This window comes from Lycorma delicatula, chromosome 12 (genome assembly GCF_047948215.1).
Source record: "Lycorma delicatula isolate Av1 chromosome 12, ASM4794821v1, whole genome shotgun sequence".
In the NCBI taxonomy this organism is placed as follows: Eukaryota; Metazoa; Arthropoda; class Insecta; order Hemiptera; family Fulgoridae; genus Lycorma; species Lycorma delicatula.
In genome coordinates this window covers 736,336-749,242 of record NC_134466.1, presented here as the reverse complement: position 1 = coordinate 749,242, position 12,907 = coordinate 736,336, and the positions used below count along the sequence as shown (strand labels likewise).

General features: G+C 30.7%; 2 protein-coding genes across 4 annotated transcripts in view; both read right to left on the bottom strand.

Annotated features, from left to right (window-relative positions):
* LOC142333234 (adenosine deaminase-like) overlaps positions 1-5,102 on the bottom strand; it is a 49,200-nt gene extending 44,098 nt beyond the window's left edge. For both annotated transcript variants that reach the window (XM_075380217.1, XM_075380218.1), the window contains exon 1: positions 4,959-5,102. In XM_075380217.1, coding sequence (XP_075236332.1) covers positions 4,959-4,976 — 18 coding nt within the window. In that variant the 5' untranslated portion in view covers positions 4,977-5,102. The remainder of the gene's footprint in view (positions 1-4,958) is intronic.
* Positions 5,103-9,851: 4,749 nt separating this feature from the next.
* The window catches only part of LOC142332954 (adenosine deaminase-like), a 48,699-nt gene continuing 45,643 nt past the window's right edge, over positions 9,852-12,907 (bottom strand). For both annotated transcript variants that reach the window (XM_075379672.1, XM_075379671.1), the window contains one exon: positions 9,852-10,060. In XM_075379672.1, coding sequence (XP_075235787.1) covers positions 9,971-10,060 — 90 coding nt within the window. In that variant the 3' untranslated portion in view covers positions 9,852-9,970. The remainder of the gene's footprint in view (positions 10,061-12,907) is intronic.

Sequence of the window (12,907 nt, the reverse complement as noted above, 5' to 3'; positions counted from 1 at the left end):
ATGTCCTGGAGAAAGTGATACTGGATCTCTACGGTCTGTGGAAATAGAAAAAATAGGGCGAGAATTAAAACAAGCCTCAATCTATGTCAACAGCGTATAAAATTCCTCAAAGTTGGGAATTGTTTATCCTATTACACAACGTATATAATATTTGACACTTTTGATTGCATTTTCTCATAAACCACCAAAATGAGGAGATGAAGGAGGAATAAATGACCAACTAATTCCTTGTGAAGTAGAAAAGGTTTGAATATTGTCTGACTTTAAAAGTTGATACAAGTTGTAGAAAATATGTCTAGCAGAATGAAAGTTAGCACCGTTATCAGAAAATATTTTAGTAGGTATACCTCTACATGAAATTGAATCTTTTGAAGATGGAAATAAATGATTATGAAGTCATATTAGAAACTAACTCTAAATGAATAGCTATAGTGGTTAAATATATAAAAAGCGCTATGTAAGCCTTATTCAGTGTTTTACATCTCTGCTCACCATGACAGATTATAATTGGGCCACTATAATATTTACTGCGCAAGAAGAGAATGTTTGGGAAGGAATCACTCTACCAAGCGATAATTGACCAAGCTGTTGGGATTGATTTTTTGCATCAAATCTAAACAAGTTAAACGCTTATGAATGATTGATGAAATTATTCTTTTTGCATTTATTATCCAGTATTTCTGTCACAATGAATGATATGTTAATAATACACCAGAGTATAAGAATCTTATGTGCTCAGAGTTAATAATTAATTTTGTAATGTACGCACTCGGATTTAATACAATAGGATGTTTAAACATGATATCGTAGGAGAGAACGTTGAAGTCTGCCTTCTACATGGATTAGACCTATTATGCCAGAGAATCCATTGTAAATTAGAATCGCTAGATTTAATTAGTAACTGTCGATACATCTTTTTTATGTCAGAGGTAATGACATAATTATGAATTCGGAATCTTAACAGTATAGGAAATAAATCTTGTTGAACGGTCCGACTAGTAGAGTATAATTAAGAGAAACCCGTAGTGGTTTTACATAACCATCAAAGACCACTTGAAGTTAATTGTTAGACTAGTTGATTTAAATAACGGGTGATGGGGTAAATAACATTTGTCTATTAACAAATCATCGGAGTTAAGTGGAATAGTCACGTTTAAGAATGGGATCATTGTTTAGCCTTCTTTCCAATGATAAAAATCATTTCTTTGCATTTATGAAAGAATCGCCTAGCCTTATATTGCTTGTTAGTATTTATATTAAAACGTTTAATGTAGGAATTAGTTCAATTGATGTATTGTTGTCCCATGGAAATATGTCTTGTTTGACTTATTTGCATTAATATTTTCAAGCATCTGTCTTCTAAATTCAAGAAATTCTATGGAATCTTTGAGTTGAAAGTTTCTCCTTCCATAATCTGGAGGTATTGTAATCTAACTTTGATGCTAATAATTGATCAACAATAAATTCATTGATATTCATTCACATATGAAGATACTTCGATGATAAATTATCCACAGATTCTCTCTTAATGGAATTTAGTTTTAAAATACAATCTGCATTATAAGATGCAATTAAATATTTATTGTCAAAACACCTTTTTAATAGATTTAGTCCCATAGTATAATTTTCGTTCGTAATTGGTAAATTTTTAATGATAGCTAACACTTCATCCATCAAGGAGGTGTGTAAATAAACTATAATAATGTTGCCAATCAAGAATATTACTTCTGAAAAATGGTAAATTAGTCGGTTATAGTTGCGTTTGCTTAGTTGCTGTAACAACATTAATTTCTTGATCAATAGTTGTTTGCTTAACATTATCTAATAAACATTGTAATTTACATTCAAAACTGTATAAATTATATTCAACCTGTAAACGATCACAAATATTCTCATCATCTTCCATTTCAAGTTGCGTTTGAATAGCATCATATTTGCCTTGCAACTCTTGAAGATTTCTTAATTTAATTCGTAAAAGATGAATTATCAATATCCAAGTTGAGAAACAATATATTTTTCTATAAAAGTACCAATTCTTGTTATAGAGGATTTACTTGATCCTCTCATTCTAATTAAATGTTCTCTATTCATTACAGTTGTAATTAACAATAATAAATATAAATGAGAAATAATTAAATTAATTATTTGTTGATAATGAAGAAATAAGTTGTAGGCTGTTGATAATTGGCAACCATAAAACTCCTTTATCGAGCCATAAATTGATATGTTGAAAGATTTTTAAGACAATCTGGTCGGTCTTTTAACTGAAGAATGTCAAAATAAATTAAATCTTCACATATCTGGTCCGGAGGACCAAAAAAAATATGTTTGAACACATGCCTTAACGCATCTTTAAGTATTCGAATACTGGTTCGCTGGTTCAATAATAGTTTCAAATAAATACTCTTTACTGTGATTAATTGTATTTTTATTGTAGTAGAATTAGAGACATTTTATTTATTTTATATTTTATAGTTCAATAACTTTCATATCATTAGGTTATTATTATTATAAAATGTAATTTAACTGTGAAATTGTAAGTTCATTGGCTCTATATTATTACAGGAAGGAAATAGTGTAAAAGATATGTCATCGAATACTTTTGGAGCAGATGGCTATCCAGAAGTGCAATTCTTAGTGGTGATTTGAAGGAAAAGCAAGTAACTAGGTTGTACAAGAGTGTTATTGAGAACATTTTATCGTACGGGTCAGAAGCTTGGGGAATTAGAAAAAGAGATGAAGGTAGGCGGTTGACTGTGGAGCGGATATCCTGCGCAGGAGTTGTGGAGTTTCTAGAATGTAGTGCATGAGAGATAGATCAGAGAAGAATTGGGGCGACCGGTAGAGTGATTGATGTTTTGGAGAGAAGAAGACTACAATGGTACGAGCATGTTCAGATAATGGATGAGTAGAGATGGTCTAGGAGGATGTTGGAATGAATTTAAGGAGTGAGGAGGAAACGTGGATGACCAACAAGGCATGGATGTCTGGAGTGTTGGAAGTGATGGTGAGAAGGAATTTGGAGGAGGAAAGTTGGTGGGATAAAGCAGTTGAGATGTGTGAGATGACCTTTGTAGCTGTAAACACTTTTCTATAAGAAGAAATATTTCTGGTCATATTCTTATCCTTCAATACACTTTCTTCATAAAACTTAAAGTAGTAAATTGCTTCTGAGTTCTGATAAGGTCATGCCAAACTATATTCAACATGTGTTTCCTTTCCATCTCTGATATGTTAATTTCTGGGCTGAATATCTCATCTATTTTGATTTACTTGACATCTTGATATGGAACTGTTTATTTGACCGAGAGATGAAGATAAAGGGAAATTATTTTTTTCTTAATTTCTTTAGTAAGGATAATTGACTTCTTGTGAATAGGTATGCCATTTTCAGAAATTATTTGTGAATTTTACCAGGTTGTCTACAACTGGTATAATTATTGACCAAAAAGGTTTTCCTATAGTTTTTTCTAAAAATATAAAAAAAGGGAAATAATTTTTTTTTAAACCAAGTGAGAAGGGGAATTGTTTTAAATTTTATCAATTTTAGTGTTTAACAGATTCTTCAACACAACAAATTGAATTTTGATAAAATAATAAAGAAATTTATCAACTGATAAAGAATTTATCAAATCTATCAATATGAAAATCTATTATAATTATTTGTTTTAATAAACAAATTATAATCAGGAAAGATGAACGAATATACTTTAATAATTTCTACAAAAGTAGCACTAAGTATTTGTTTTTAAATTAATATTTGATTTAAATATAATGCTCCAAAATATTGTAGAAATTTTTGGCTATAGGCATTCATTAAAAAAAAACAGTTTAATTTAATGTGTGTTAATTATATAATATCAAGAAATTATTCTTGGTTTTTTACTCATAAAATTATTTTAAATCGACTTCAAAAAACAGTTTTTAATCTTATGTATATATTATGTATATATATATATATATAGCACATTTTTATTTGTGAATCTTACATAATTAATAAACAAATTTCAATTTTTTTTTTAGAGGAGATTCTTATGGTATATTCTCATAGTAAATATTTTGAAAATAACTTAATTGAAAGCTTGTTTAATCCTAAAATTATTTAGTCATATACGAGTATATAATTTTTTGTTGCATCCTTGCTTAGTACTGGATTGATTTTATCAATGACATTCAACTTGAAATTGTTCTGATATTCAAAATATTTTTAAATCGTTAGAGGTTCAACTTTTAAGAAAATTAGTTGATAAACTTGAAGTGAAATAGAAGTATTTACTGGTATTCTGGACAACTGTGTCTCACACTTAACTGTTGTTTCTCTCCTATTATTTTCTTATTTTTATTTGGCATACAGGATTCTAGCTTTCCGAGTTTCGATTAAATGAATTTTTTACATAGGAGAAAGATTTATTTATTTTTATTAGTCTAAGTATATTTTAATTAAAAATGTCAAAAAAATAATTTAAAAAATTAATCAAAAAAAAGGTGGAAAAAATTATAAAAAATCTAAAATGTCATAAAAAATAGTGATATTAATATTTTTATTTTAATTTATTATTATTATACACTAACATCATATAATATTACCAATTGTTTTTGCAATGTTTCTTATTGATGGTAGTAATATAAAAGTATAAAAATATACATTTTCTCTGAGAGTAGTGATGTTTATAATATAGGCTGAGAATCTGTTTCGGAATTCCCCACCCAACTTAATTTTTTAACCAATGGGCCAATAACCGATGTATTTTTAATATCAATAAGAATCAGGTGGGAATATGAATGTATCAAAATAAAAAATAAAAATTGGTAGTTTTTCGTTTCTTCCCCCATTTTCTTCTTTGTATTCGGTTCACATACAATCGTTACCTTTGTGGAATAAAATAATAATAAAAAAAAATAATCATTTTAATTAATTATTTTGAAAAATAATAATAATTTTTGCTTTTATTACTTACTAAATTTTGATAATCCATATTAATATTAATGAACTGTAAATTTTTTTTTTTTTAATAGAAGAATATTTTGTTTTGCGAAAGACTGGTGCAGATGTTACCAGCACGTAAGTGGCACTACAAATAATAATAGAAAAATTAAAGTACAACGATCTTCTTGTAGTCGATGTACAAATGGATTTGTTTCTTTTAACGAAGTCTAGCGGCGTATATAGGAATTAAATTGTTATTATTTAGATTAAGTACTCAATAAAATGAGATTTGTTAGTAATCACTAAGTGCTTATGTATTATTAAAGTTGATTATTAATTAATACATTACTTATTAAAAAAATAATAATAAAAACATTCATTATACGTTATATAATTTTATACTTCCAAGTTTAAAACGTTATTCAATATTACTCTCTATTGGGAAATGATTTGGAACAATTAATATACACAAACATTATTATTAAGAAGCCCAAAAACCCTTTTTTTTTTAATTATGACTGCCGAAATATCTCGTTTTAATTTCTGCTCCAAGAATAAAATGAAATTATTGGTCTGCAAATTATGAAGAAAATTACGTTGTTTTTTTTGTTTTTTTGACTTGAAAACTGAATAAACCAGGTGACAGAAATGTATATTAGTTTTAAAAAAATTATACTAAATTCAAAAAAAAAATGGAATAAAAAAATAATAAATTTACCCCGAAAATTAACTTTATTAAATTGCAAATAAATAAAAGATATTTCTATGGAATTTAATTTCGAAAAAATTGTTGCAAATATGTCAATTGAAAGTAAATGCAAGTTTCTAAATTTCGTCTTTTATACAAAATAATTGTAATAAGGATAAAATCAAAACCTAAACCAACAACGATTGTTAACGTCTATATGCCTACAAGCGCCCATGATGATGATGAGGTAGAGTGTGTATACGAAGAGATTGATGAAGCAATTAAACACGTAAAAGGAGATGAAAATTTAATAATAGTTGGAAATTGGAATGCAAGCACTGGAAAAGGCAAGGAAGGAAATATAGTGGGTGAATACGGGCTGGGCAAAAGGAATGAAAGAGGGGACCGACTTATAGAGTTTTGCACGAAGTATAATTTAGTAATTGCCAACACCCAATTTAATAATCATAATAGAAGAATGTACACTTGGAAAAAGCCACGCGATACTGCAAGGTATCAGATAGATTATATCATGGTTAAGCAAAGATTTAGAAATCAACTCGTCGACTGCAAAACTTACCCTGGAGCAGACATTGATAGCGACCATAATTTGGTGATAATGAAATGTAGATTGGGGTTTAAAAACCTGAAGAAAAGGTGTCAGATGAATCGGTGGAATTTAGAGAAGCTTGAGGAAGAGGAGGTAAAGAAGATTTTTGAAGAGGACATCGCAAGAGGTCTGAGTAAAAAAGATAAGATAGAAGAAGAATGGGAGAATGTTAAAAAGGAAATTCTTAAATCAGCAGAAGCGAACATAGGCGGAATAAAGAGAACCGGTAGAAAACCTTGGGTTTCAGACGAAATATTGCAGCTGATGGATGAACGTAGAAAATATAAGAATGCTAGTGATGAAGAAAGTAAAAGGAACTATCGGCAATTAAGAAATGCTATAAACAGGAAGTGCAAACTGGCGAAAGAAGAGTGGATTAAAGAAAAGTGTTCAGAAGTGGAAAGAGAAATGAACATCGGTAAAATAGACGGAGCATACAGGAAAGTTAAGGAAATTTTTGGGGTACATAAATTAAAATCTAATAATGTGTTAAACAAAGATGGTACACCGATATATAATACGAAAGGTAAAGTCGATAGATGGGTGGAATATATTGAAAAGTTATACGGAGGAAATGAATTAGAAAATGGTGTTATAGAGGAAGAAGAGGAAGTTGAGGAGGATGAAATGGGAGAAACAATACTGAGATCTGAATTTAAGAGACCATTAAAAGATTTAAATGGCAGAAAGGCTCCTGGAATAGACGGAATACCTGTAGAATTACTGCGCTGTGCAGGTGAGGATGCGATTGATAGATTATACAAACTGGTGTGTAATATTTATGAAAAAGGAGAATTTCCATTAGAATTCAAAAAAAGTGTTAGAGTCACGATAACAAAGAAAGCAGGGGCAGATAAATGTGCCATGATAAATGGACGAAGCAGGAGCGATATAAAATGCCGAATAGCACAAGCTAAACGAGCCTTCAGTAAGAAATATAATTTGTTTACATCAAAAATTAATTTAAATGTCAGGAAAAATTTTTTGAAAGTGTATGTTTGGAGTGTCGCTTTATATGAAAGTGAAACTTGGACGATCGGAGTATCTGAGAAGAAAAGATTAGAAGCTTTTGAAATGCGGTGCTATAGGAGAATGTTAAAAATCAGAGGGGTGGATAAAGTGAAAAATTCCAGGAGCCTTTCTGCCATTTAAATCTTTTAATGCTGTCTTAAATTCAGATGTCAGTATTGTTTCTCCCATTTTATCCTCCTCAACTTCCTCTTCTTCCTCTATAACACCATTTTCTAATTCATTTCCTCCGTATAACTCTTCAATATATTCCACCCATCTATTGACTTTACCTTTCGTATTACATATTGGTGTACCATCTTTGTTTAACACATTATTAGATTTTAATTTATGTACCCCAAAATTTTCCTTTACTTTCCTGTATGCTCCGTCTATTTTACCAATGTTCATTTCTCTTTCCACTTCTGAACACTTTTCTTTAATCCACTCTTCTTTCGCCAGTTTGCACTTCCTGTTTCTTAATTGCCGATAGTTCCTTTTACTTTCTTCAAATCGATGTTGAAATAGAATTTTTTAATGATTTGGAGTTAGTTTTGTAAAATGAATAATAAATGCGTAAGATTTATAAACAAAACTTGTAGGGAATTTAATTCTGGGAAATTAATGGTATTAAAACCAAAAAAAGTAAATAAAAACTAATAAAATCGGGTTTTTATTAATGTAACACAAATATATAAAGCAGAAAAAAAATTTGTGATAACTAATTGGACAGTATACGAGGTGTGTGAGATAAGTAATGAGATTTTTTAACACTGCGAGCAACCTAGCAACGCTGTGTCTTCCGGTCTGTGCTAGACCGGTTTGTTCATCCCTTCCACATGTTCAGTACGAGTTTCAACTCCGTTCAGTCAACACATTATTTTTGACAGCGCCATCAGTGAAGTTGTATTTTTGTTGTGGGTTACGAAAATGGAGCATCGGAATTTAGAGTTGTGCTATGAAGTTTTGTGTTAAACTTGGGGAATCTGCGAGTGTGACCTTTGAAAAGTTGAAACAGTCGTATGGGGAACATTGCTTATCAAGAGCACAAGTTTTCCGCCGGTAAAAATCATTTTTGGAAGGCCGAGAACACGTTGAAGATCAACCTCGCTCAGGGAGACCTTCAACTTCAAAATCTACGAAAACTTTGAGCGTGTGAGGGTTCTTGTGAGATCAGATCGTCGTTTAACGATAAGGGTGATGAGTGAACATTTAAATGACGCTTTCACTGTACATCAAATTTTGACAGACCATCTGGACATGCGGAATTGGTGGTGGATAAACCTCACAACGGAACAGAAGGACAATCGAAGAAACGTGTGCGTTGATCTTTTTGAGAGGATTGACAACGACCAAGAATTCTTCAATCGTGTGATCACAGGTGATGAATCCTGGATATTTGAGTACGATCCTAAAACAAAGCGAAGAGCGGCGCACTCCGTCATCTCCTCGACCGAAAAAATGTCGAATGAGCAAATCAAAGATCAAAACCGTGCCAATTTGCTGTTTTGACGGTAGTGGTATCGTGCATAAAGAATTTGTTCCTCCAGGACAAACTGTTGACCAAGCGTTTTACAAAGGCGTCCTTGAAAGGCTCAGTAAAAGAGTGATTCGCGTGAGACCAGACGTTGCAGACAAGTGGATGCTTCATCGTGACAATGCCCCGTGTCACACGGCCATTTCCATCAGGGAATTTTTGACCTCAAAACTCATTCCTACGGTTCCTCAATCCCCTTATTCACCTTATTTGAGTCCTTGTGACTTTTTCCTTTTCCCGAAATTGAAATGTGTCTTAAAAGGATGTCATTTTGGAACTCTGGAGAACATTCAAAAGACTGACTGACCAGTTAAAAACCCTACAGTTGAAGCCTTCCAGCGCTGCTACCAGGAGTGGGAACAACGACTCTACCGGTGTATAGTTGCCCAAGGGAACTACTTTGAAGGGGATAATATTGTTGTTTGAAAAAAATAAAAAACTTTGGTAAGTAAAAAGTCAGTCTCATTACTTTTCTCACACACATCGTATATTGAAAGTTATAATCTGTAATGAATTGATGTAATAATACTTTAATAAAAATTTTATAAATTATTGAAATTCCACAGTAAATATTCTATCCTTTAATAATTCCAAACAGATAACATTTCATGATAAGTTATATCATTTTACTTTTCAGTAAATGCATGTATATTTTAACGGATAATCGTTAAAAAAATATTGCATGAAATTTTATACAAACTTTTTTCTTCTTATTTTTGGTTATCTTCGAAAAGTTAGCCGTGCAATTTGTAATCACTCTTTACATATTGAATACACTACATTTATAGAAATTTATAAAAAAAAATGGAATAATAACAAAAAAAGAAACGTAATAATAATAATAATTATAAATTTTCATTCAATATATTACAACGATATAAGACCTCATTATTTAAGACTCTACCACAGGATTATTTAAATTTGTGTTAGAAAGATTTTTTTTGGCATGTATGATATCGTCAGATAAGCTTGAAGCTTGGACATGGGATATGAAATTTTGTAACGTATGAAAAATGTTGAAATTAAACCAAAGATTATAGAATGATATAAAGATATGGGGAAGCAATTAACACAAACCAAATGATTGTAAAAATAATAATGATGTATTTCTTTTTAATTTTGAAGTAGTACTAAAATTTATTTAATAAACAAAAATAAGATATAAAAAATAACTTTAACTTATTGCAATAAATAATTAGTTTATTCAAATTTATACGCATCTTTTATTACTTTAACTAATTTATTTTTTTCTTGTTCCGGTAAGAAAGATACTTTAGCTGCATTCAGATTCTGAAACAAAATATATATTTAAAATTTATTATTATATATTTAAATTTAATAAATTTATTAATTTTAGTGTAAATAAATGTTAAAATAATAGTATTTTAGACGTGTTGAAGTCCACCTCTATATGGAAATGAAGTTACGGATACAGAAAATGGAAAAATGAAAGGCTGGGGAGGCATCTGAAATGTTAGATGGAGAAAATTAAATGGACAAAGTGAAAAAGAAGAAGTAATGATAACAGGAAATGATAATGGAGGCTTAATAAGAACAAATAAGAAGAGGAAAGTTACCTTGAGTATAGAAGGAATGATTAAAAATTGAGCTAGAATGATCAATAGAAGCTGCAGTAGAAGAGGCTTTGAAAGCGATCAAGTTTATACAAGGAAATGTGAGATATTAGGATTCTTAAAAGTTTAGCTAGAAATAAAAGAGAATGCAAATGGAAACAGTGCAACTGTCCTGTCTTAAAGTAGGTAACATTATGATAAAAATGATTTAGAAATTGCATATTAGTAGTAATTATTTATTTTATGCTCACTATTTGCAAGCCATCCTTTCTATCTTCTAACTGTTTAATGATTTCGCCTCTAAAAGCTGCTAAGGTAACCCCTGAAGGCTTATCTATCAATATAACCCTCATCTGCGATTGAACAACATCAGAGAATGATCTTTTAACAGGTGGTGTCGAAACAGTCGTCACCCGCTCACCCATCCCAGCTTTAAAGCTTTCTATGTAACCCTGTAGTCTATCATTTCTTTACACGGTTAACAAATGTAGAAACCTTAACTTACAAAGCCGAAATTGGATCTAGGTGGTTCTCTTCTTTCTCATGTTCTTTGAGTTTCTAAAACATTCCTCCTCCAAAAAGTTCCTGTGTTAAACATATCAACCAATTCAGTTCTCACAACCTCATGTGAAACTAAGTCTGTAGATGTCAAACACGTCTCCAATTCTCTTAAAGCAACAGTTTCAGCCTTCTTGATCTTCACGAGCAGCAAATCTGACTTCTCACAACCAACGGCAAAACCAATACCTCTTCCACAAGCCTTGTGTAGAGCTAGAATTATCATGCTCTTCCTCTACTGCTGCACTGGCCGCCCTTACAACAGTGTCTGGTGCCACCTTCTACCTACTCCCTTTCTCCTTCCTTAGTCATTGCCGCTCAAATTTGGATTGCTTCTGTGTCCGACTGGACACACTTGTCACAACACTAATCGTACTGACGGCATCACTTTCCTCCTAAACGGTCTCAATAGGCTTACTCAGTCATACTTTCTATGAAATAAGTCCATAACATTTAAATATAGACACAACAAATAACAACTAGCAACCAATCACTGACAAACTTAAGAAACCTTATTGGGTGCACTACATTCAGCGTTACTATTTTATTGCAAGGCAAGATGGTTATCACATGAGAAATTTTTTCAACTTGTTTATAAACTAAAAAATGAAATCTCCATTTTTTTAGAAGAGGAAAACCGAGAAGTTTCGAGATGGTTTATTTTTTATGGAATCGAGCTACTTGGTTAACATATTCCAGAAATTAAATACCTTGAATCTTCAACTCCAAGGAGTAAATACACATATGTTGGATACAAGTAATAAAGTTAATGGTTTTTGTAGAAAATTGGAATTGTGGAGCATAAATTTAAAGCAAAAAACATAGAAATGTTTGCAAATGTGTTAAAACTTACAAGGCTGATGAACAACATGCGAAAGTTGTTTTTGTAACCATTAAAAATCATTTAGCCATACCAGCAAAGAATTTAAAAAAATATTTTCTTGTGATGACAGCTTGGTACCAAGTTACGAGTGGGTTAGAGATCTGTTTCAAAATACTCCCAAAGGACTCTCAACTGCTGAAGAAGAAATCTTCATAGACTCTATGGCAAGTAGCGAAATCAAAAGACAATTTAGTAATAAATCACTTATTGAATTTTGAGCAGAGATGTATGATGAGTTTTCCGTATTGAAAACAAGAGTATTTTGTATAATATTACCATTTTCAACATCCTACCTTTGCGGAACTGGATTTTCTGCAGTGACTGCTTTGAAGAAAAAATACAGATCTCAGCTAAATATAGGAAAAGAACTCAGACAGTCTATTTCTAATATTAAATCTTCCTTTGAAAAATGTTTCTCTACAATGCAGGCTCAAGGGAGTCACTAATAATTATTAAACTTGTTTTTAATTTAGTATTGATAAGTTAATTATTAAATACGCTGTGCACTACTGATATAATCCTATTTGTAAGTGTATTATATCAATGTAAATGTGTATTTTATTATTTATTATGTCAGAATGTATTTTGTTTTGCTTTCCTTTCAGTATATTAATAAATCTTTTTAATCATTTTTTTTTTATATGCTTGCACCTCCCATATAGTGTTATCACATCCCCCTATGGGGGTGCACTCCACAGGTTAAGAAACACTGGTTAAACAACATAATTAACTTTCGTGGCTGCTTTGTCGATATTTTTTTGTTTCGCGAAGATATGTTGTTTCTTTTACAAGTCTTTTTTTTTAAGTTCTTGTTTTTATTTCTAATAAAATTATAAAGGATGATTAACACAAATAAGATATTAAATAACTTTTATATCCCACGAATACTTTTGCGGACAAAAAGAAACCTGTTGGTATAAAATGAACATTTAAGAAAAATTAAATTTTAATAATATTTTTATGGAGTATAATATTTTACGATTGCGAAATGTGGATAATGAGGAAGTTAGAAAAATATAGATTGGAAGTTTCTGAAATGTGCTGATATACATAAATGTTTAAAATTAGTTCAGTCAGTAGCGTATGAAATGAAAAGATTTTAAGATAAATTAGAGAAGAGAT